The 26,069-nt window shown below is 42.2% G+C and overlaps 1 protein-coding gene across 35 annotated transcripts in view; it reads left to right on the forward strand.

The window, feature by feature from the left end:
- Positions 1 to 26,069, forward strand: part of ank2 (ankyrin 2) — a 524,159-nt gene that overhangs the window by 179,896 nt on the left and 318,194 nt on the right. For 9 of the 35 annotated variants that reach the window (XM_033022934.1, XM_033023059.1, XM_033022951.1 and 6 more), the window contains exon 1: positions 5,120 to 5,426. The exons of 4 other annotated variants lie outside the window; for them this stretch is intronic. In XM_033022934.1, the coding sequence (XP_032878825.1) occupies positions 5,280 to 5,426 (147 nt within the window). In that variant the 5' untranslated portion in view covers positions 5,120 to 5,279. Of the gene's footprint in view, positions 1 to 5,110; positions 5,427 to 26,069 lie in introns of those variants that run through there. 22 more of the 35 variants (XM_033023051.1, XM_033023113.1, XM_033023013.1 and 19 more) reach the window with 12 other exon arrangements.

Here is a 26,069-nt window from a genome sequence, read left to right on the forward strand (position 1 = left end):
ATCCATTTACAGTGTATAGATACATGATAAGGGAACAACGTTTAGTGCAAGGTAAAACCAGCAACGTCTGATCAAGGATAGTCCGAGGGTCTTCAAAGAGGTAGATAGTAGTTCAGCATTGCTCTCTGGTTGTGGTAGGATGATTCAGTTGCCTGATAACAGCTGGGAAAAAACTGTCCCCAAATCTGGTGGTGTGCGTTTTCACACTTCTACACCTGCCTGATGGGAGAGGGGAGAAGAGGGAGTGGCCAGACTGCGACTCATACTTGATTATGCGCCTGGCCTTACCGAGACAGATTGAGGTATAAATGGAGTTAAAGAAGGGAGGTTGGTTTGTGTGATGGCCTGGGCTGCGTCTACAATTTGCTACAATTTCTTGAGGTTCTGGGTGGAGCTGTTCCCAAACCAAGCTGTGATGAATCTTGATAAAATGCTTTCTATGGTGCATCTGCAGATGTTGGTGAGAGTATAGGGGACATGCCGAACTTCCGAAGCCTTCTAAGGAAGCTGGTTGTTGCTTCAATATGGCTGGTCCAGGAGAAGTTGTTGGTGATATTGACTTCTCGGAATTTGAAGCTTTTGACCATCTCCACTTCGCCACAGTCAATGCAAACTGGGGTATTTGCTTCCTGAAGTCAATCACTATCTCCTTTGACTTGCTGACGTTGAGAGAAAGGTTGTTGTCTCGACACGAGGTTCTCAATCTCCTTCCTGTACTCTGTCTCATCATTATTTGATATCCGGCCCACAATGGTGGTGTCATCTGCAAATTTGAACATTGAATTAGATTTATACATGGCTGTGCAGTCGTGGATTGTTATTTACAACAGTTCTGGATCAACAATAAGGATCGTGTGTAGATTGGGCTGGGGGTCTGGATATTATAGCCTTAACAGTAACATGCCTGAGAGATGGCCAACACTGGCAGCTCAATGTTCCAGGGAATAGATTCTACAAATGTGATCGAGATGCAGATAAACGATGAGAGACTTGATGAGGGAGGACATAACCACAGTGCTCAGAGAGAATAATCTTTGGAAATTGTCCAGTGAGGCATGAGCAACACAATGTTCTGGAGTATCTGAGTGGGTCAGCAGCATCTGTGGAGGCACATTTTGGGTTGGGACCTTTCTTCAGATTGATTTGTCGACGGAGGTAAAAAACGGAAAGAGAGATGTGGGCGGGACGAAGCTTTGCAAATGATAGGTGCGTCCTTGTGCAATCAATGAGGCTTTATGCGTAGATGCGTAGGCCCACAAGATACGGTGCTAAACTGGGGTAAGGCTGATTTTTGAAAGCATTAGGAGGGTACTCACAGTGGTCGATTGGGAGAGTCTCATGGCAGGTAGAAAGCATGAGTACAGGGCAAGGTGTTCCTGTCAGTCTGAAGAGCAAGGCTGCCGTGTTTAGGGAACCTTGGTTGACTATAGATATCGAGGCTCTGGTCAGGAAAAAGAAGGAAGTGTACATTAGAATTAGACATTCGGGATCAACCAAATCCCTCTACGAGTTCTGAGGAGAAGATCATGGAAGCTAAGGAATTGAGACATAGGAATTGTGCTGTCTTTGATCGGATATAAATTACCAGAGAAGGTATTGGCTGTGTAAAAGTGTATTAAGATGGACAGATTCCCATTCCAAGAGTATCATCGGGCCTTGTGGGGAAACTATGGACGAAATTGTGGAAGCTCGTGCAGAGACGTTTGCATCACCTTTAGCCACAGGTGAAGTTTTGGAAGACTAGAGGTTGGCGAATGTTGTACCATTATTTAAAAAAGGCAGCAAGGACAAGCCAGAGAACTATAGGCTGGTGAGCCTGACATCAGTGGTGGGAAGTTGGATAGCAGCATTTGGATAGGCAAAAATTGATTTGGAGATAGTCAGCAAGGGTTTGTGCATGGGAAATCATGTGTCAAAAACCTGATAGAGGTTTTTGAAGAGGTTACCACGAGGATTGATAAGGGTAGGGCAATGCATGTTAGTGAGGTTTTTTACAAATCCTGTGTGGTAGGTTAGACTGGAAGGCTAAAGCACAGGAATCCTAAGTAAATTCAAAATTAGCTTGGGGGAAGGATTTAAAGGGTAGTTGTAAAGGGCTGTTTATCTGACTGGAGGCCTGTGCCTCAGTGGTCGTGGTGAGTCCACTGTTGTTTACATTAACGATTTTGATGATGATGTAGTGTACATTTTTTGCATATTTGCAGATGACAGCAGAATTGGTGGTATAGCGGACAATGAGGACGGATATCTAAGTTTACAACAGGATCTAATTCAGTTGGCATGGAGAGCCAAGAAACTGATGAGTGTGAGATGTTGCGCTTTCATATGTTAAAGTAAGGCAAGACTGGTGGTGCCCTGCAGCGTGTTGCAGAACAGAGAGATCTTGGAGTGCAGGTGTGTGCACTCCTGAAGTCGGGTGGACAGGTCGGTGAAGGTGGCATTTGGCACGCTTGCCTTCATTGGGTATTGAGTACAAAAATTGGGGCATCATGATGCAGCTGTACAAGGTATTGGTGAGACCACACATGGAGTTCTATGTGCAGTTCTGGTCGCCCAGCTAGAGGAAGGATGTCATGAAGTTGGAAAGTGTGCAGAAGAGTTTCACTAGCATGTTACCTTGGCTTGTGGGTTGAGTTATAAGTGGAGGGTGGATAGGCTGGGATTTTTTTCTTTGGAGTGTCGGAGACTGAGGGGTGATTTTATTGAGATGTGCAGGATCATGAAAGGCATGGATGAAGTGACGCTTATAGTCTTTTCCCCGGGTTGAAGATTCTAAAACTAAAGGGCATAGGCTTCAGGTGAGAGGGGAGAGTTTTAAGAGTTTTTATCACTCACGACGTCGTCATATCTGGAAGGAGCTGCCAGAGAAAGCTGTGGATGTGGATACAACTACGACTTAAAATAATACGTGGACAGATGTATGGATGGGAAATGTTAAGAGGGCTTTGGGCCAAATACCAGTAATTGGAGCAGTATGCTAATAATTACCAGTATGCCAAAGTGGGCTGAATGGCCTGTTTGCACCTTGTATAACTCTGTAACTCTATGACACTGTGTATATTTGTTCTTGCCTTATTGTGTTAATGGGCCTGCAAAACTGCAGCAAACAATTTAATTGTTCCATTCCTCGTGCTTATGTCAATTAAATCCTTTCGAATATGATAAACAGTCAGAATCTTTTTTCCCCAGGGTAGAAGTGTCAAGGACAAGAGGACATAGCTTTAAAGTCAGGGAGTATAAATTTAAAGGAGATATGTGGGTCAGAATATTTATAGAGAGCGTGATGGGTGCCTACAATACACTGCTAGCTAGTGGAAGCAGATATGATACTGGCGTTTAAATGGCGTTTAGATAAGGACATGAATATGCAGGGCATGGATGGATAGAGATCATGTGCACGCAGAATAGAATCACTTGTTCTATGTTCCATATTTCTTTAGTATTGGGAGGTGCACTCATCCAGTTTCTCAATTTAAACAGAATTCTGGAAGTACTCAGTAAATTAGGCCACTTTTATGGAGAGCTGGTAGACAACATCTACTGCCCTTCCCTTGTCAATCCTTTTGGTCACCTATTCAAAAAAAATTATATCAAATTCATGAAGGTCTCCTTCTCAAAATAGAAACAGGCCTTTCGGCCGTACATTCACGCTGACCAAGGTGCCCCATCTAAGATAGTACAAGTTGTTCGCGTTTGGTCCATTTCCCTCTAGAACTTTCCTAACCATCAATCTCAATCAAAATTATGAGGCAGGATTTCACCCTTACAAAAATATGTTAACTGTCCCTAGTCAGTCCTTACCTGCCCTACTATGTCACTCGACCCCCAGTTTAATTCTCCCCCACCCAGTTTCATGTGCTCATTACCTACAGCCGTATCTACCCACTACCCACTACCCACTCACTTATCTGGTTCAAATTATCATCTTCCTTTCTTGTCAGCTTTTGAATCCTCTTGTTTCCACTTATCACTTTAAAGGGCCTGTCCCACTTATGTGATTTTTACCTCGACTGCCGGCACCCGTCATAGTCACAGCAGGTCGCCGAAAATTTTCAACATGTTGAAAATCCAGCGGCGACCAGAAAAAAGTACGACTCTTTGGACGACTACTCACGATCAAACAGACGTCACATGTGGGACAGGCCCTTAAGGCTTCTCTCTATCTCCTTCCTTTTAACCCCCCTTCCGCCATCTGATCACTTTTTCTCTTTAAGACAGAAAAAACCCCATTGTATGTTAATGTTAAATTTGATGTTAAGTTATAATTAGAGTTTTAATTGTATGTTCTGAGGGAAAAATATCAAAATAAGCAAGTGTGAAAATTGTAGAATGGTATTCAATTATTGGGTTCAGTTTTGCTAGTGTTCCATGTTGTTTGACGCAGTGTTTGGACTGTATATTCATGGAGATTTAGATTAATTATCTGTGCATACTGACTTTGTTAAGTAATTATTCAATGAGCTACATTGCCCTTGATTTTTACTTTCAGGAAAATACCTGTTTTAAGATTCAATATTCAGTTTCAAGGGTGTTATTGTGAGCATATTACTGATGCTGCGTTTATCTGCTAATGAAACAGCTATAATTAATTAAACACCACCCAGACAATCCATAGTTTGAGATATGTACTACATTATACAAACAGGCTCTAAGGTCATCTTTAATTAAATAGTTTAGATATTTGAGTAGAAAAACAAATCATTATAAACAAAAATCATTAGATTAGATAAGATACAAAACCATAAAAAAATCTATTTTCCATCTACATACCTATTAGATTATTGTACAATCGCTGATTGCAGAAATTCATGGTCAGGAAAAAAATAGCTTTAAAAGATAAATATTCAGTACTCCAGTAGAGACAGCAGCAGTACAGGCATTAAAACAGACTGCACCATTTCTCGGCTCCCCCTCAAGTTCCATCAATATGAGTCCTGCTTCCTCTTAGTCGGGGGACACAGCCAGTCCCAGGGCCCAGAAGGCCTTATTCTGACGCGTGTGCTCAAGGATGTGCTCTAAGTCTGTTGCCTTATTACCTATTGCAGATCTGCAGAGAGCTGGGCTCAAACTTGCTTCCCTGTTCTCTGGGAGGATTATGTCCGTGGAGCTACATTATATTTTGAATTAATAGTGCTGCAAGTGTTTTACCTGGGAGGTGACCTTTCCAATGGGCTTGCAGACCTTGATTCCAGCCTCCTTTGCTTTGTCCTTGCCAACAATCTCTAGTTGGGGTGACTTGAGTTTTTAAAACCAGGGTCTCTTGTTGTTTTCCTTCTGTAATGGCTCATGCTGCAGCTCACCTTAAAAAAGCCCGGGATTTTGATCATGACGAGAAGGAGAAGGAGAAGGATAAGGAAAAGGCAAGAGAAAAAGAGAGAAAGAGGCAATCGAGAAGAAGCAGTGAGCAGTTAGGTCGTAAACGCAAGGTATGGCAACTTACCAAAAATATAGTGTCCCTCAATGTTTTTAAAAACACCTACTATACGTGACTTTACTCAGCAATGCTTACAGATTCACTGCATTGTGGAGATCTGCCAGCCCCCTCAGCACAGCATTAATTTGATAACATTGCCAAGCTGAGTACCTATCAATAGATGCTCTATGCAGGATACTATACCAGGTTTAATTGACTGGATTAGATTTTTTTTTAGCTCTCTTTGATTCAGATTGCAACTGTGGTTTGCTTCCATACAATGCTTATGCTATATCCATCAGTGCTATTCAAGTGCGTGTGTGTGTATGTATGTGCTTGCGTGTGCATGAATCCTCTATCACCAGCATGCACAGAGACACTAGCTGGCCATACACCTTGCAGCAAACAGTATCTGCAATAAACTGCTCAACTGCTTCTGCTCTGCCGAGGGACTGTTTTCATGTACTACAGCTTGTATGTAATGCTAAAAAATATTTTAAATAAATATATTTGTCTTCTTTATTGTGACATCTAACATAAATCCTTTTCTATGAAATGCTTTTATTATTGCTAGTTGCTGCTTTTATTTTAAAATGTCATATTAAATCATCCAAAATGTAATTAAAGTAGCTGAGATGGCACTGTTTAATAGGACAATTCAAATGCTTTCCTGCAGTGGGAATCATTTGCTGTCCAGTAACACCAGGATGCATTATAAGGAACTGCTGCAATTAGCAATCTCGCACTTTCCATTTCTGACAGTAGGGTTTGAGATTCTAAGTTAGCTGCAGTAAAAAACATAATGAGATTTGAGAATGGTTCGACAACATTGGAAATATATGCAATATACTGTGCCCTTGCACTGCAACAAATTATTTGGATTTTAGGCAACACCTTTTCTTGTCAAAATGTTTATTGATGGGTATGTTTTAAACTGATGCAAAATTGTTTTGATGAACGATAGGAATGATTTGAAGTCTCAGATAATTTTCATTAATATCACATTAATTCCAAAATAGTATTTAGTGTAAGAAGTCTATTTTTAGTTATGTATCAAATGAGTTTAAGTGAAGGCCAGTAAAAAAAACACAGAAAATATAACATTTTCAATGGTTAAGAAAATGGTTGATTTAATTAGTGAATTTTGACTGGTGCAGCTAATCAACAGGTAATGATTTTTTCTATGTTTGTATGTTGGAGCTCACAAGAATCTATAAATCAGTTTGGCGCATTCAGTGATTCCTTCCAGTAGTGGGATTTATTCCTGAATAGCGCCACTGCAGGTAAAGTGTTCAGTGGTGATTGGTTAGGGAATTATTATAAAAGAAGCACTTGTTTAAAACTTAGTTGTTGTGATAAATATTGCAGATATTGAACCCATCGTTCTTAGACCAATGCAGAGAGAACACTTAATCTTTTTTTACAATCATTATATAGTACATTACATAGATTATTACATCTTTTCACATGTAATAGAAATAAAAGAGGAATTTTAAGAAATTGCTGATTCAGACCAGGCATTTATATAACTGAAGACCATATTTCTTAATTGTTAATTAATTGGAAACACACACAAAATCTAAGCCGTTTTGAACTGAATGACGTAACATTAACTAACTAACTATTAAAATAATACCTTATAGTTAATACCTTGTTACAAATAATGATGGTGCCTTTTTATTAGCGATTGGTGTACGGTCATTTTACTTATGAAATATAATAAATGGCAATTCTTGATTTCTTTTCCTGTAATACCAAGAATAATTTGGAGTAGTCTTCAATGCAGCAATGTTGTGCTTCCTTCACCTATTTAATATGGTTGAGTTTCTCAGTGAGTGAACCTGTCAAAGTATGCAGCGGGGTATCGATCAGCACCAGAAATGGGTGATGGATCTGAATCTGAATCTGAATCTGAAGAAATGGCTGATGGAGTTTAATCCAAGCAAGTGTGAGGTGTTGCACTTAGGGAGGTTGATCAAAAGAGGAAAGTATACATTAAAAAGCAATGTATACTTTCACAGCATTGGTGTACAGAGGCATCTAGGGCTTCAAGTCCCTAGTTCCTTGAAAGTAGCAACGCAAGTAGATATAGTGGTAAAGAAGGCCTATGCCTGTATTGGTCACAGAAGTATAAGAGTCAGGAAGTCATGAAGCTTTATAGTACATTGGTTAGGCCGCATTTGAAGTATTGATTGAAATTCTGGTCACTCCATTACAGGATGGATGTGGCGGCTTTGGAGAGGATACAAAAGAGGTTTACTAGAATGTTGCCTGGGTTAGGGGACATTAACTATAAGGAGACATTGGGACAGAATTGGATTGTTTACTCTGGAACGCTGGATGTTGAAGGGAGACCTGATAAAAGTGTATATGAGAGGCATAGAATGGGTAGACAGTCAGAACTTTTTTTCCGAGGATGGAAATGTCAAAGACCAGAGGGCACAGCTTTAAGGTGAAAGGGCAAAGTTAAAAGGAATATGTTGGAAATGTTTTTTACACAAAGAATGGTGGATGCCTGGAACATGCTGCAAGGTGTGTTGTGGATATACACAATAGCGGCATTTAAAAGGCTTTTGAGTAGGCACATGGATATGCTGGGAATGGAGGGATATGGATCACCTGCAGGCAGTGATTAGTTTAATCTGGCATCTTGTTCGGTATAGACATCGTGGGCCTTAGAGCCTATTCCTGTTCTATGTTGGTCGGCGTGGGCAAGTTGGGCTGAAGGACCTGATTCCAAGCTGTATATCTATGTTCGATATAATCAACCCCACCTATCCATATGCTTCCAGATCCTGTCCTTCAATTTACCCACCACCGATGTCAGGTTCACTGACTTGTAGTTTCCTGGCTTGTCCATGATGCCCTTCATAAATAGTTCTTCAACATTAGCAGAGAGGTCTAGGAGTACAGGTGCATGGTTCCTTGAAGGTCGATTAGCAGGTAGATAAGGTGGTCAAAAAGGCTTTTGGCACTTTGGCCTTCATCAGACAGAGTATTGAGTATAGAGGTTGTGAGGTCATGTTGCAGTTGTATAAAACATTGGTGAGACCGCATTTAGAATATTGTGTTCAGTTCTGGGCACCGTGTTACAGGAAAGATATTGTCAAGCTTGAAAGGGTTCAGAAAAGATTTACGAGGATGTTGCCAAGACTAGAGGGTGTGAGCTGTAGGGAGAGGTTGAGTAGGCTGGGTCTCTATTCCATGGAGCGCAGGAGGATGAGGGGATATCTTATAGAGGTATACAAAATCATGAGAGGAATAGATCGGGTAGATGCACAGAGTCTTTTGACCAGAGTAGGGGAATCGAGGACCAGAGGACATAGGTTCAAGGTGAAGGGGAAAAGATTTAAAAGGAATCTGAGGGGGAACCTATTCACACAAAGGTTGGTGAGTGTAGGGAACAAGCTGCCAGAGGAGGTAGTTGAGGCTGGGACTATCCTATCGTTTAAGAAACAGACAAGTACATGGATAAGACAGGTTTGGAGGGATATGGGCCAAGCGCAGGCAAGTGGGACAAGGGTAGCTGGGACATTGTTGGTCGGTGTGGGTGAGTTGGGCCAAAGGGCCTGTTTCCACACTGTATCACTCTATGACTCTATTCGCTACACTCCAGTCATTCGGAACTTTACTTATGGCTAACGATGATGCAAATAGCTCTCAAGGGCCTCTGCAATTCATTCCTCAGTAAAATACAAACGGAAATATTTATTTAATATCTTGCCCATCTCTTGAGGACCTGCACAAAGATGGATACACTGAGCATATGAGATGATCAATTTTCTCCCCAGTCACCCCATAATTCTTACTATTCCTGGAGAATCTCTTGGGATATTCCTGTACCTTTCTTGATGTATTAACATACTTGTAAAGATGTTAAAAAAAATGTTTGGGAGAGTGAATGAAGCCAATGCCATATACTTTTTTTGGAAAACCATATTTTATGAATGGAGTATATTTTTGGAAGAATCACCCAGGTAAATGGGTGCAGCTGTGCAAACTAGTCTGTGCAAACAACGTGAACAATAGTGGCACTAAATTGGCCGGCTCCCTCGTATTGGTGTCCGTAGAATCTGATGCTAATGTCCTACCTCACTGATGTATCCATTTTTCAGATTCCCTGATTCCCTCAGTCCCTCTCCTTCCCTCTCTGGTTTTTCGCATTTTCCATGGCAGCTGTAGATCCGGTTTCCCCTGTAATATGGGTGCAAAAGTTGTGAGCTCAGCCATTTGCTCGCGCTTGGGAGAACATATTGGATGGCATTCCCTCTAAATGGAAAGAAATCATGAACGGAATTGAGAGGGTGAATGCACCACAGTCTTTTACCCTGGGTGGAGAATCAAGAGCCAGAGGACATGGGTTTAAAGTGATTCGGGAAAGATTTAGGAGGAACCTAAGGGGCAACTTTTTCACTCGGAGAGTGCTTGGTATGTGGAATAGGCTGGCAGAGGAGGCACACACTATAAAAGCATTTAAAATACGCTTGGACAGGTATATTGATAGGAAAGGATTAGAGGGATAATGGCTAAATGCGGGCAAATGGAACTTAGAAGAAGCATCTTTGTAGGCATGGACAAATTGTTTCCATGTGGTATGACTTTATTGTGTTTAAAAAACTAATACAGAGTGTTTATGTTGTTTAGGTTGGTTTTCCCCCAGGAAATAACTGAGCCCATTGACTGTTATCATTACTGAGTTAAGAGTTAATTACTTTCCATCATTTGCGTCTACCTCGTCTGTCACTCGGCCACAGTTTGTTGAGGTTCATCCTGCTTAATCATGCCACCTCTGGAATTCAGCTCGCAGCCCAAGTCTGGAAAGTGTCCTCAGTGTGGAGATTTCACACCACCAGCATTTTCAAGTTTCAGATGCATCCGTGTGAGTAGATTGCTCAAGATCAGGTCAGGTTGATTTTCTCTGGTATTGGTTTGATTACCGCCGCATGTACTCCGACAGGGCTACTGGTCCTATTTGGGCCTATTAAAATAGCTACAAAATTTATGAAGGGCTGTCAGAATTCATGAAACAACTTGCTTCATTCTGAGCTTTAGAACCAGCTGACTGACAATTTATTTCAACTTTATGGAGGAATGTTTGAAAAAAAAGACACTTAGTGCTGGAGTGACTCACTGGGTCAGGCAACATCGCTAGAGAACAGCATCTGCAGTTCCCTTTTGAACACAACATCGCTAGAGAACCTGGATAGGTGATGTTTCAGGTCAGAACCCAACTTCAGACTGTTTGTAGGGGGAGGGGGGATATACGAAAGCGAGAAGAAAGGAGGGGCAGGATAAAGTGTGGCAAGAATGCTTCATCTGTGTTGATAATGAAAGGTAAATTATAGTAATACTTTGAACTTTGAAGTGAAAGAAATTTAGTTTAGTTTAAAACAAATTCTAATTGATTTTGAAAAAAATAGATTATAGTAATTTCAATTTGCATGGTTCTTTTAAAAAAGTGAGGTAGCATAGTGAAATTAAGAATAAAGTGTTTTCACCTATTCTTACAATCCATAGTAATTAGCTAATTAGCAGCAAAGAGCTCTGCTCTAAGATCTTTGATTTGCAGTGCCTTTTTCAGGATGCAACTGTAAGCAACCTTTTTTTTAATTTAGTGGTGCTATGATTGTCTAGATATAGAATCGATTTGTGTCCTTTTTATTGCGCCATTAATGCACCAAATCAATTTAATTTAGGTCATATTGTGGTCAATTTTTCCTGGATGAAATTGTGCCCATTAGGAAATTGGAACAGGCAGTTTAATTTTCTTTAGCTAATCAAAGTTTTTTCTGTACCACTCACAGATGTAATGATATTATGTCATACATTCCATGTTTCCTTTTCAGGTAAGGGAAATTAGGCTTCAAATTTGTGCCACAAGGCCCACCCCGCCAAATTTTAGAATTTCTGCTCCAGCGGTTTTATATGCGCTGCCGTTTCAAAGTGTCGGTCTGCTTAGGCGGTTAACCTGTTACAGACAATCGCAATGTTCCTTGTCTTGCTGACATAGATTGTTGTCTTGGCATCAGGTTACGAGGTTCTCAATCTCCTTCCTGTACTCCGTCTCATCATTATTTGCTATCCGGCCAACTACAGTGGTGTCATCTGCAAACGTGTAAATATGAGCTTGATTTGGCTGCACAGTCATGAGTGTATGAGGAGTATAGTAGGGGGCTGAGAACACATCCTTGCGGGCGCCAGTCTTGAGGATTATCGGCGTGAGGAAAAACGTTCTTTTATTTACCCTATCTGTGACACTCCTAATTCTTAATTAATAACACTTCAGGTATCACCTTCAATCCACAAAATTAAACCAAGATTATTCTGTCTCAATCCTTGTAGATACCCTTTAGCCCCTATGTCCATTGTGTTCATGAAGTTTGACAGAGGGTTGTGCTGGAAGGTAGATACACAAACAATTAAATAGAAATGACATAGAAAGATCGAATTCTTCATCCAAACTTTTTCTCCAGAGATGTTGCCTGATCCGCTGAGTTACTCCAGCACCTTGTGCTTATCTTCCATGAATTGTTGCCACATTAATACTTTGAATTAGATAATTGTTCCCTTTTTGCATTGAAAGATATTGGAGACCTGCACAATTTTCAGTAAATAAAATGAAAGAATTATAATTTTACATTTATACTTTAGAGATACAGTGTGGAAACAGGCCCTTTGGCCCACCTAGTCTAAGCCGACCAATGATCACCCTGTACACTAACCTACACACAATTTTTGCAACTTACCAAAGCCAATTAACCTACAAACCTGTCCGTCTTTGGCGTGTTGGAGGAAACCGGAGCACCCGCAGAAAACCCACACGGTCACATGGAGAACATACAAGCTCCGTACAGACAGCAACCATAGTCTGGATCGAATCGGGTCTTTGAAGCTATAAGGCAGTAACTCTACTGTTGTGCCACTGTGTTACCCTATTTGCTGGAGGAAATATTGTGCTTAACCAATATCCTGAGTCTGGGTGGGTTTTACATGGGGTTCAGTTGCCCTCTTAACTACGACTCAGATAGGAACAGATACAAATAACATCCCATAGAGCAGTGGTAAGTCTCTCAAACCAGTCGGTTTATTTTAACAGTGGGCATTGGGAAACTCTTGAGAGAACCCAAAGTGTTTCAAAGATTCTCAGCACCCATAGCATTTATATATTCGCACCACATAATGGCTACATGTGGATTTTAAACTGTTGAAACTATTCACCATTGATCAATGTCTCTGCAGCCTCTCTTTTTTCAGTTCCCCAAAGTAATCTTTAACCTCCCGTTTCCTGTTACGAGGGAACAATTCTTCCATTTACCTTGCAAAAGTATGCAATAAAAGACACATTTATTGCCTTTTACATGGGTATTTTATACCTGATAAATCTATTTATTGCCTCTACTAACACCCATAAGTTCCCTTCACAATGTTGGCATCATTTCCCATCATGTTCTCCCAGAACATAATCTCTTGGGTTTAATATATTACAAACTACTCATCTTTCTTATACTTTTTGCTACATCAACATTCCTAATTAATCTGTCATAAACATGAACAGTTTAGGTAAACAGTATTTAAATGTCAATGGTATATCACAATTCAGTTTTGTTCCTCTTATCAATAAAGAATATAGTAATGTTGCAGTCACTCAAAGAAGATTTACCAGGCTAATTCCAGGATGTGAGGGTTGTCATATCAAGAAAGCTAGACAGTGTGGGTTTATAATGCTTGGAATGTAAAAGAATGGCAACATTAGTTGTATTAAAGACAGAGATAGTAAATACTTGAAAGATTGAGGAATGGTGAACTGGCACAGGAGTTGAAGCAAACATAGATCAGCCAAGATCACATTAAATGGCCCGACAGGGTGTAGGGTCTGATGGCCTACTCCTGTTACCATGTTCTTGTGTATTCCTTATGTGTTTACAGATAGAAAAAAAATCCTGCGGTATGGTGATAATTTCTCTGAGGGATGTGGGAATTTATATAGTTTAGACTTTGACCTGTTCCTTATTTATGCAGTCCTCAGTTATCCAAGGTCTTTGCATGTAAGTCTCACAATCCTTGAGTCATAGAATGATGCCTTCAGTCCAGTGTGTCCATACCGACCAAAGTGCCTCTAGTCCCATATCCCTCTGAACCTTTTGTTTCCATCTTCCTGTCCAAATACCTTTTAAATTTTGGTAGACACAAAATGCTGGAGTAACTCAGCGGGACAGGCAGCATCTCTGGAGAGAAGGAATGATTGACGTTTCGGGTCGAGACCCTTCTTCAGACTGATGTCAGTCTTTTAAATGTTGTTATAGTTTCTGCTTAACGACCTCCTCTGGCAGCTCTTTCCATATACCCATCACCCTCTATGTGCAAAGGTTGTCCCTCGAATTCCTATTAAATATTTTTCCTTTCACCTTAAACCTATGTTCTCTGGTTTGTGATCCCCCTTCTCTGGGTAAAATACTCTGCGCATCTACCCTTTCTATTCCCCTCATGATCCTAAACACCATTTTAAGATCACCTCTCATCCTTCTACACACCAAGGGATACAGTCCTAGCCTGCCCAACCTCTCCTTATAGCTCAGGCCCTCAAATCCTGGCAACATCATCATAAAATCTTCCCATCTTAACAACATCTTTCCAATAGACATTATGATGAAGTGCAGAAGGCAATAGTCAATGTTCCTAATTGAACATATTTGCATTAACTAAGGAAGGCAGATATATTACTTATTTATGCCGGATGCACAATTTAATCCATTGCTCCATAAATCTCTGGCAGCACCTACTTTACTGTTCATCATACAAGACTATATATCATTATTGCATAACCATTTAACATGCAACAATTTGGAAACATTTTACCAAATGTCATCTGTTGACTCGCCTCGTCTCCAATCTTAAATCTTCTAACAATCAGGAATTGTGTACCAATCTGTTCTACAGATTTGTTGCCCAATTGACATAAACACCTAAAGATGCCATAGCTACAATTGTGAATCAAACACATATACAAACAAATAAGTGATATTTCATATTGTAAATCTCTAATAGTTTCTCTCATATAGTCACATCCAATGATTGAACCATCTTAAGGTATTTCTGATTGTAAGGAACAGTATTTTACCACTCTGACTATCACATGCAAATCAGCATCAAAATGAGTAGAGGAGTAAAGAGCAACTCGTGAGTGATGTTGCATGCAATGATTTTCATACATTTGCTGTGATTTTAGTGGAATAGTTGAGGAGAATGTGCTAAGTCTTTTTCCCTGGGTGATGGAATCTGTAACATGGATTTAAGATGAGAGGGGAAAGGTTTAATAGTACATTGAAAGGCATTGTTTTCACATATAGGGAGGGGAGAAAACGGAACAAGCTTCCAGAGGATGTAGTGGAGGCAGGTACAATAACAACATTCCAGTCTGAAGAAGTGTCTCGACCTGAAACGTTACCCTTTCCTTCTATCCAGAAATGCTTCCTGTAATTGTATCTATCTTTGGTTTACATTTGAAAACCATTTGGGCATGTAAATGATCAGGATAGAGGGATATGGGTAGTATGCAGGCAAATGGGATGAGCTTACAGGGGCATCTTGTTCAGCACTGATTGTTTGTTTCCCCTTTTTTAAATTAAAGGATGAATTCATTTCATTAAAATTCAGTGGTCTGTGAGATGTAATTTCCTTTCCATTTTCCAATCCATGCGTTTGCTAAGAAGATGAATTGTAGATGATGGGAATCTGAAATTTTAAAAAATGCTGGAAAAACTCAGCAAAAACAAGGCACCATGTGTGGAGAGAGAAACAGTTCTCACGAAGGATCTTTGACCTAAGAGGTTAACTGTTTCCATTTCCACAACTGCTGCCTGACCTGCTGAGTTGTTCCAGCATTTTCTCTTTTTACTGCTGTGACAACAAGCTGTTTTCAAGCATCTCCCTCCCTCACAACTGCTACTGATTCATACAAACTCCAATTATTATTTCTCCAATATTGGGTGCAGACTGTAACATTAAGATCAATCCAGCCAATTTCCCACCTCTTTGTTTTCATCATTTCATTGTTAAGAGGTTTCTATATTTCTGAACTTAACACAGCACAATTGTTCAAAGGGATACATTCTTTATAAGAGTTGAAAGTCTGAAATGTTAGCAGAACCAATGGCCAACGCTATTGTTAACAAATCTAATTTGGATAAGGTTGCCTTTATTTTTCCTACATAGTTTACAACATGAGTGAACCATATAGCATAGAAACATGCACTTCGGCCCGCAATGTCTGTGCCGAACATGATGCCAAGACCAAATCTACCTGCGCATAATCCATGTCCCTCAATTTCCTGCAAATCCAAAGGTTTCTTCAATGTCACTATGGTATCTGCATCCACCACCACCCCCGGCAACATGTTCCAGGTACCCAAAATATCTTTCCCCGCACATATCCTTTAAATTTTGTCCCTCTGACCATAAAACTTACCCCCAAAACCACAGAGATCTTGCTGGGCATTTATTACATTTTGACACCATGATTGTGGTTTCCAACACCAGTGATTCATGAATTCTTGATGCCAACACATACATGGAAAGGAAAAAATTCAGCATAGATGTAATGTGCCAAAAGACTAATTTCTATGCTGTAAATCTCGATCTACTGTGTTGCGATCTTCAAATATCTGTCCAAGTCTACCCAACCTCTCCCCGTAGCTGAAATCCTCTAATCTTGGCAGCATTCTGGTAAAACTCCTCTGCATCCTCTTCAAAGCTTCCACATCTTTCTTGTAATGGGGCGACCAGAACTGCGCGCAATACTCCAAATGCTGCCTAACCAAAATCTTATAGAAACTCAGCGGGTGCGGCAGCATCTTACAGGGCTCTCACTTAACTTTTTTTTCCTGTTGCCAGCCGGGCCACCTTGACAGCTTTGTAGGTTGCCAAATAACAGTTTAGGTGGTCATTTGAGATGGTTTGCATGACGCGTGCGATAACGTGCTTGGACGAAGTGCATAGTTACCAGTCGGAATTATGCTCAATGAAGCATTCACATATTATGTTCAAGTGGGAACTGCAGATGCTGGAAAATCGAAGGTAGACAAAATTGCTGGAGAAACTCAGCGGGTGCGGCAGCATCTATGGAGCGAAGGAAATAGGCAACTTTCAGGCCGAAACAGTATGAACATTGACCTCCAATTTCAGGTAGTTCCTGCTTTCACCTCCCCTTCCCAGCTCCCTCAACCCCATTGTCTCCTACTCTTCCTTTCTTCTTCCCGCCTCTCCCCTCACATCAGTCTGAAGAAGGGTTTTGGCCCGAAACGTTGACTATTTCCTTCGCTCCATAGATGCTGCCGCATCCGCTGAGTTTCTCCAGCACTTTTGTCTACATTCACATATTATTTCTACTTCAAATAACTCACAAGCTAAACATATTCATTAATCAAGACATTATATATACCACAATGACATGGTAACATGTCATTGTGCTTAACCATGCACACTACAGATTGATGCAAGCATGTTTTCTGTGAAGGACCAAAAATTACCATGACATGGCCATAGCATGGGTCGTTATTGCTTTTGGTAAAGAAACACTCTGGCTTCCCACATTATCTATCCATAACAAAATATACAGGTTGCAAATAAATTTCTAAGGGCATTTTATGATAATAGCTGTTAAAACCGATTAGACCCATTGACAGGTTAAACATTACACTAACTGACATGAGATGGCCAAAGGACATAACTGCAGCAAATGTTCTTTTGGTAATATGTTTAAAGGTGTCAAAATGCCACATTACCGGACATTCAGATTAGATGTACGTGTTGTGAACAGCAATGAAGATACCCAGTTTGTACACATTTAAAAAAAAAAAATTTGATAAACGCTGTTTCCATTATTCCCACTTCTGAATTAACGTTAAAATTTCAGATGAAATATCTCCTGACCAAATTTGTGATGCATATGACCGACAGTAGAAGTAAAACCAGGATAAATCCAACGTATAGTTGTGAATGTTGCTCATTAAATAACTACAGTACTGATACTCCATATTAAGAGCATTGATTTGCCGTTAAAATGAATTCTGTAATAACGTGTCAACGGTAGCAGTGACAATCGAACACCGGTTTTAATGTTCCACGTGTTCACAATTTAATTAATCCATCTTTATGGATTAAAACAAATAATAACATTGGGAATTAAAACACATTTGATTGCATTCTGTTATCAAACATAGTCATTGTTCGCTCTGAAGACATTTCCAGCACAAATAGGGCCAGGGTGTGTGTGACTCAGTGCGGGGTGGGTAGATGGCGGGGGGGGGGGGGGGGGGGGGGGCGGGGGGTTGAGAAGGCAATCGGTGTGGAATGGATGGATTGAGGCAGGTGAATTAGTACGTGTTGGTTGGAGTATGTAAAATTCTGAGGGGAGAGCACGGGAGATGTCAGTGGTGTTGCATGGGGGGATCAGTGTGGGATGGATGGTGGGGGGATCAGTACAGGATGAATGGGGGTAGACAAAAATGCTGGAGAAATTCAACGGGTGAGGCAGCATCTATGGAGCGAAGGAAATAGGCAACGTTTCGGGTCGAGACCCTTCTCCAGACTGTTCCCCCCATTGTTCTTGAATTGGAGGACCAGTACAGGATGGATGGGGGGGGGGGAGAATCAGCGCCGGATGAATGGGGCGATCAGTACAGGATGAATGGGAATTCCGTAAAAGATGAATGGGAAGATCACTACAGGATGGATGGGGGGATCGGTGCAGGGTAAATGGAGGGTGGGTCAGCACGGAATGAATGGGAGGATCAGTGCAGGAGGATGGATGGGAAGGGGGTTCAGTACAGGGTGAATTGGGGGACCAGTGTAGGATGGATGGGGTGGCAGGAGAATCAATGCGAGGTGGATAGGGTGATCAGTGCAGGATGAATAGATTGGGGGGGGGGGGGTAGATGGGGAGGGGAGCACAGGGGATGTCAGTGAGGACTGAATAGAGGCGGGAATGGGGATCAGTACGGGATGCAGAGGAGGGGTCCCAGGAAAAGAGGGGTGGAGGGGGCTTACAAGAGAGAGAGAGAGAGAGAGGGAGAGAGAGGGGAAGGGCAGAGGAGGTTGGGAGGAAGGAAGGTCAGCACTCCTCGGACAACATCGCCCCGCTGCCTTGGCCGTCCCTGTCCACCACCAAGCAAAGATCCTATAGCTATGCCGCCATCTTTTCCACCAAAGGGGGAGGCGGTTGTGATCTCCTCGCCACCGCCTCCCCTCCTCCGCCAGCCAAAAGCAAGGTGCGGGGCCGACCGGTGCAGTTCAAAGATCCTATAGCTATAGGATCTTTGGTGCAGCTGCTTCAGACGGCGGAAAGAGGCCTCCCCCTCCCTCCCTCCTCCCGGCCTCGACGTGTGAGGGTTTGTTTTGTAAGCGCCGTTGGCAGAGTGGCAGGTAGCGGCCACTATCAGGGCAGGCGGGGTGCGGGAAGAGGAGGAGTGGAGCCGCTTTCACGGCCGCTGCTGCCGCTGTGCGGGGCCCGTCATTCGCTACGACCCTTCGTCACCCCGCTCATAGTATCTTTGCCCCGCAATACAGCCATCGCCGACACGAAACGTCACATTCCTTTTCTCCAGAGATGCTGCCTGACCTGCTGAGTTACTCCAGTTTTTTGTGTCTATCGGTATAAACCAGTATCTGCAGTGCCAAGCCGGGCAAAATGAGTCGGCGTTTAGGTTGCCCGACGGCACTTTGGGTGGTCAATGGCACCCGGGCAACTGTTAATTTCGAGTCCTGATCTATGGAGCGAAGGAAATAGGCAATGTTTTGGGCCGAAACCCTTCTTCAGACAACGTTTTGGCCCAAAACCTTGCCTATTTCCTTCGCTCCATAGATGCTGCCACACCTGCTGAGTTTTTCCAGCATTTTTGTCTACCTTCGATTTTCCAGCATCTGCAGTTCCTTCTTGAACAAAATCTTATAGACCTGTATCATGTATTCCCGACTTCCTAGCTATGAAGGCAAGCATACCATATTCCTTCTTTACCACCCTATCTAATTGTGGCTATTCCACAGTTTCTTACCAGCAATTGAACACATTCTAGTTCTTCCTATTTTAATAGGTTCAATCTATCCCAGAAACTTCAGAATTACCCTAATGATCCCGAAATCTAAGGTTCCCTCTCCTACCATCCCTTTAGCCAGTCATTTAGATGAAATATATTCCTATTTCTGTGGTAAAGACACAAAAAGCTGCAGTAACTCATCGGGTCAGGCAACCCTAGAGAACATGGATAGGTGGTGTTTTGGGTTGGGACCCTTCTTCAGACTGAAACATCATCTATCCATGTTCTCCAGGGATGCTGCCTGACCCGCTGTTACTCCAGCAGTTTGTGTCTTTCTTTCATAAACCTCATCTGCAGTTCTTTGTTTCTATATTTTTCCTATTTCTATACTCGGATGCAGGAGATAGTTTCCTGGTAGTAATCTAGACGTTATAACTTTACCAGCCCTGTTCTTTTGTTTTCTACCCAACTCCTGAAATTTATGATGTAGAACCGCATGCCACTTTCAATCATACAGGCACAGATACAGGCCTTTAGGTGCATAACATTCATGCTCTCTTTTTAACCCATCTACACTCATCCCATTCCCCCTTCTGAATCTGTATTCTTTTATACCTTGACTATTGAAATGTCTCTAAATGCCTCTTCAATTTAGTAATTGGATCTGACTCCATAACCTCCACTGGCAGTACATTCCAGATATCAACCATCCTGTTTAGACAAAGTTACCTCTCAATTCCAATTAAAAGTCCTTCCTCTCACCTTAAAACCTGTCCCCTCATGTTTGATGCTCCTGACATATGAACTGACATGTAATACGAACTTTTGAAAAACTAATTTGCTGCCACAGAAGCACCCATCTGCTTCCCTTACACTAAAATTCCCTTTGGCTCTCATTGGCTTCTTCCCTGCAGGCACCAGGTTCAGTCATGATGCTGCAAGCTTGGCTTTTGCTGCTTTGATCAGAGAGGCCTTCCTCCACTATCCCCCCAAACAGAATCCAACACGATCCATCTCATTGAGAAGGGTTGCCACTGTACTAACTGTGTACATCTACCCTGTGATAAACAAGAGTTTTGAGGGTTATGGGTCAAATGTAGGCAAATGGGTTAAGCCCAGAATGCCAACTTGGTTGGCAGGGAGGAAGTTTTTTCCTGCTGTATAGGATTATGACTCTATGATACTCTTCCTGGTGGTAACCCACCACATTTCTGTCTGAGCAGCGGTCTCCGATGTCTCCAGTTTGCTAAATATACTCAATATGGTGTCGTCAACATTGCCAGTGCTTCAAGGTGAGTCCATCTGCAACTCATGTGGTAAATCAGGAGTTACATCTGGCCACACCTCTTGCAGAATCGTTACTAGGAACACCAAAGGTCTCTATGATTTCTCAGTATTATGGAGGAGCATTCCATGGGTCCAAAATCTAGAGTTTTAGAGTTTTGTTAAAGACTTCCTATTTTAAACTTCAATTTAAAGTCACTAACCGAGTTAAAGAAAAGTAGAATATAGCCACTGGATTGACACTTAGTAATCAGCTCGATCTATTTACTTCAATGAATTAAAGTACTAAGGAAAGTAGACATATCCACCTACTCACAATATACTCACCTGTCGCCCATCCCACTCAAAAACTCACTCGGACAGTTGTCAGAGTGTCGGGATTCACTATACCAAATCTTGCAGGTAAACCTACAGATGGTGGTATTTCTACTGTCTTAAAACTCTTTTGCTACTTGGTGGATACATCTGGACTCTCCTAAATGAATAACTGCAGTGTTTTTTGTAGATGGTACAATCTCGATCTAAGCTGTGCCTGTTGTGGAGAGAGTGAATGTTTGGTATGGTTGTTTAGAGTGTCAGTTGGATATGGTCTTGAGGGAAGTGCATCTTTCCATGACTGTCATGATGCATTGCTTTCCACTTCCCTCAAGACCATATCCAACTGACACTCTAAACAACCATACCAAACATTCACTCTCTCCACAACAGGCACAGCTTAGATCGAGATTGTACCCTCTGAGTCTGTGCTAACTAAAAACAACCACTTTTATATTAAACCTTTGCTGGGTGATGCCCCAGCATATTGATGATAGGGCACTTGAATGTGAGGGATAAGTGGTTGAAAACTCTCCATTTACAGAATTACTACCCAGCCCTTTCAAGGAGCAAATGTTATGTGTTCCTTATCAGCAGCCCATGTCTGAATGCAGCCTATGGCTTGTGTAGGAAGGAACTGCAGGTGCTGGTTTACACCGAAGATTGACACAAATGATGGAGTAACTCGGGACAGGCAGCATCTTTTGGAGAGAAAGAATGGGTGACGTTTCGGGTCGAGACCCTTCTTTAGACTCAGGGGAGACGGAGACGTAGAGATATGGAAAGGTAAGGTGTGAAAACGAGAGATCAAAGTGGACGATAATCAAGGAAAATGTAGAACGGATCATTGTTAGCTGTGGAGAAGGTGTCAACGAGGCATACAATCAGTAAAATGTAATCAGGTACAGTGAAACAGTACATCTTTGGAGTGTGGGTGGAAACCGGAGCACCCGGAGAAAACCACACAGCTCATGGGGAGAACATACAAATTCCTTACATGCAGCATCCATAGTCAGGATCAAACCGGGTCTCTGGCACTGTTAGGCAACAACTGTAGAGTTGCCACCGTGCAGCCCATATGTCTATGTATGTTCTACGTTATAGCCTGTCAATAATCTTTACAGTACCGATTTGAGCTGAAGGGTTCAGATCCTCACGAGTAGTTCTATCTCATTGTGCAGGGAATATTAAGCACCCCAATGGGGTGAAATGGAATTTCAAGGCAAATACCGAAGAACATACTTGAACCCCAAAATGGCTGAGTATAGAAGTTAAGATATATTTTAGCTGTAGAAGACATTGGTGAAGTCACACTTAGAGTATTGTGTTCAGTTTTGGTCACCATGGTACAGGAAAATGTTGTCAAGCTGGAAAGGGTGCTTAGAAGAGGAATCGAGGACAAGAGGACATAGGTTTAAGGTGAAGGGGAAAAGATTTAATAGAAACCTGAGGGGCAATTTCTGTACACAAAGGGTGGTGATTTTGATTTGATTTAATTTATTGTCATTGCCTTCAATGAAGAGAAAACGAAATTATTTTTCCCTTACAGTCATACAAAAAAATAAAATAAAAAATACACAAAACACAGAACACAGTAGTCCACAACACAAACATCCCCACAGCGGCACCAAAGTTCCCCACTGTGAGGGAAGGAACCAAAGTCCAGCCAACCTCCTCGCTAATGTTCCCCAATGTTCACCCGTGGTCGGGGCCTCTCGAGTACCCATAGTCGCCACTACGAGCGGCCCGATGTTCAAGCCCTCTCGCCGGGAACCTCTCGTCGGCAACCTTCCACCGGAGTCCATGGCTCCCGATGTCCACAGGCCGCGCTGGGTGGAGATTCGCGTTGGCGACCCCCGGCAAAGGGTCCCAGGACTCTGCGATGTTAAAGTCAGCGCCGCCCGTGTTGGGAACTCCGCACCCACAGCTCCGCGATGTTGTAGCAATGTCCCAGCACTCCGGATCTCCAAGCGGCGATCCCAGGTAGGCCTCGCCCGCTCCGCGATGTTTCCAGCGCCTCGCCGCCGCTGCTGAAGCTCTGGTCCGGTCCGGCAGGAAAGGCCGCGCCAATCCAGCTGGTAGGCTGCGAGGGGTGGGGGGCGCGAGAACGCGACTCGGATAATAGCCGCATCCTTGCCAGGAAGCGACTGAAGGACGGTTTCCCCCTAGCCCTACCCGCTTCCCCCACATAAAATACCGGAAAAATAAAATAAAACACACTCTAAACATAACAAAATTAAAAAAGAGAGCCAGACCGTGGGCGGAGGCAGCTGGCAACTGCGCCACCGGATGTTGAACCGGATGGTGGGTGTATGGAATGAGCTGCCGGAGGAGGTAGTTGAGGCAGGTGCTACCGTAACGTTTAAAAAACATTTTGACAGGTACATGGATAGGATAGGTTTAGAGGGATATGGGCCAAGCACAGGCAGGTGGGACGAGTGTAGATGGGGCATGTTGGTCGGCATGGGCAAGTTGGGCCGAAGAGCCTGGTTCCATACTGCAGTATATGACTGTGACTCTATGGTACTCCCCTTTACAGAGTCTGATGTGAATATAACAAATGAAAAATAAATAACAATACTTTTGTTAATTCAGCTAGTGATGGAATGTGATAGCCTCAAAACAGGTAATATTATGAAATATTTTCAGGTTGTATATATTATTTTGTCTTTATAGGATAGATCTTTCAAACCTTAGCGTAAATATAACTATCTTAGAACGTCATTCAAGAATTAATAGGTAACTTACTAAAATAAAAAAAAGACAATTTCACAAGTTCTCAAGTTATAGGAGTAGAATTAGGCCATTCAGCTCATCGAGTCTACTCCGCCATTCAATCATGGCTGATCCCTGCCTCCTCATCCCATTTTCCTGCCTTCTCCCCATAACCATTGACGCCCATTCTAAGCAAGAATTTGTCTATCACTGCTTAAAAATATCCACTGATGACCTCCACAGCCCTCTGTGGCAATGAATTCCACTCTGACTAAACTACCCTCTGACTAAAGAAGTTCCTCCTCACCTCTTTTCTAAAAGAGCACCCTTTAATTCTGAGGCCATGACCTCTGGTCCTAGACTCTCCCACCAGTGGAAACACCTCTCCACATCCACTATGCCTTTCATTATTCTGTAAGTTTCAATGAGGTTCCTATTCAGCCTTCTAAACTCCAGCGAGTAGAGGCTCAATGCTGTCAAGTGTTCATCATATGCTGACCCACTCATTCCTGGAATCATTCTTGTAAACCTACTCTGGACCCTCTCCAGATATAGCACATCCTTCCTCAGATATGGGGCCAAAATGTTCTCACAGTCCTCCAAATGTGGCCTGACCAGCGCCTTATAGAGCCTCAGCAATACCTCTCTGTTTTTGTATTCCAGTCTTCTTGATATAAATGCTAGCATTGAATTTGCCTTCCTCACTACTGATTCGACTTGTAAATTAACTTTTTGCGAGTCTTGCACCACCACTCCCAGGTCCCTTTGCACCTCCAATTTCTGGATTGTCTCTCAATTTAGAAAATAATCCACACCTTTATTCTTATTACCAAAATGCATGACTCTGCACTTTGCTATCCTGAATTTCATCTGCCACTCCTCTGCCGACTCTCTAACCTGTCTAAATCCTTCTGCAAAGTCCTTGCTTCATCTATGCTGTCTGCCCCTCCACCTATCTTAACATAATCTGCAAACATGGCCACAGAACCTTCAATCCCCTTTTCCAAATCATTAATATACAACGTGAAGAGAAGCGGTCTCAGCACCGACCCTTGCGGAACTCTGTTGGTTTGTGTTTAGATTTCCTTTCCTTGGTAAATAATTCAGCAGCTTGCCTGGCTAAAGGAGCAGCTGCGTCCTTCACTGATATTGTAACTCCCTGTCTGCTCTCAAACGCATTTATATTCCATCAGGAAATCGCTGCTGTCTGACACTCATTATTTGGCTTATGGTTGGTAATGAAAGTCCATTCAGAGCTGCTGTGGGAACATGCTGCAGTTGGATGTTGACAGTGCAGTTAATAAGGCGGGGTATGTGCAACATGGCATCTTAACTTAAAGTACTTTTGCACTTGCTGCATTCTGATTTGATAAATTGGCTTACGTTGCAGTAGTTAATAATTGCACTGTTATGTGAAAAGCAGTGTGGAAGTGAAAGTACTGGTGCCCTCTTGAAAGGCAGCTCCCTCAATCTAATTGTACAGTTGTGGATACAAAATTATTTCTGTGTTTGCAGCATTGATACATATACTGTGGATGCTGGCTACTGCTAATAGTCTTGCAGTGTAAATGGCTCTTTGAAAAAGTGGAAAGCCAAAGACTAGAGGGCACAGCTCGTAGTAAGGGGGGCAAAGGTGGAAGGCGATGTGCAGGGCTGTTTTTTTTACAGAGAGTGGTAGGTGCTTGGAATGTTTTGCCAAGTGTGGTGGTGGAGGCAGATTGATAGTAGCATTTAAGAGGTGTTTAGATAGGCACGTGGTTTGCATGTAATGGAGGGACATGGATTATATGCAGGTAGATGAGATTAATTTAATTTGGCATCGTGCTTGGCACAGGCATTATAGGCCGAAGGGCCTGTTCCTGTGCTGTACTTTTCGACGTTCTAATATTTTGACGGAACAACTACATATTGTAGGTTTTAATGAGAGAAGAATGTCATTCTGTTGACAGATTTGAAAATGTTTTGATTTTCCCAGAGAGCTTTCTGCAATTTAAGTTTTTCTTCACACTCCCTGAAATTAAGAAAGCCAAGTAAAGTATGATACTCTAATATATGGAATGTTACGAAGATAAAAAATGACCCAGGAAAGAGCATGCCAATCCAAAATAGGGTTACCAATATTGTTCTTTAGCCAGGCTTCTTTGGGTACTATTCTTGCAGCGCTGGGTACCAATCCAAGGTATGCGTTGTGTAATTTAGAGGGCATGTGTGAACTGTTTACTGCTGACAGCAAAATTATGGTCTCTGGTGTCTTTCGGGAGGCTGCAGGTCATTAAGTTCAGGAACTGTCGTAATTCAATCCTTTTATTTCT

Source organism: Amblyraja radiata, chromosome 1 (assembly GCF_010909765.2).
Source record: "Amblyraja radiata isolate CabotCenter1 chromosome 1, sAmbRad1.1.pri, whole genome shotgun sequence".
Lineage (NCBI taxonomy): Eukaryota > Metazoa > Chordata > Chondrichthyes > Rajiformes > Rajidae > Amblyraja > Amblyraja radiata.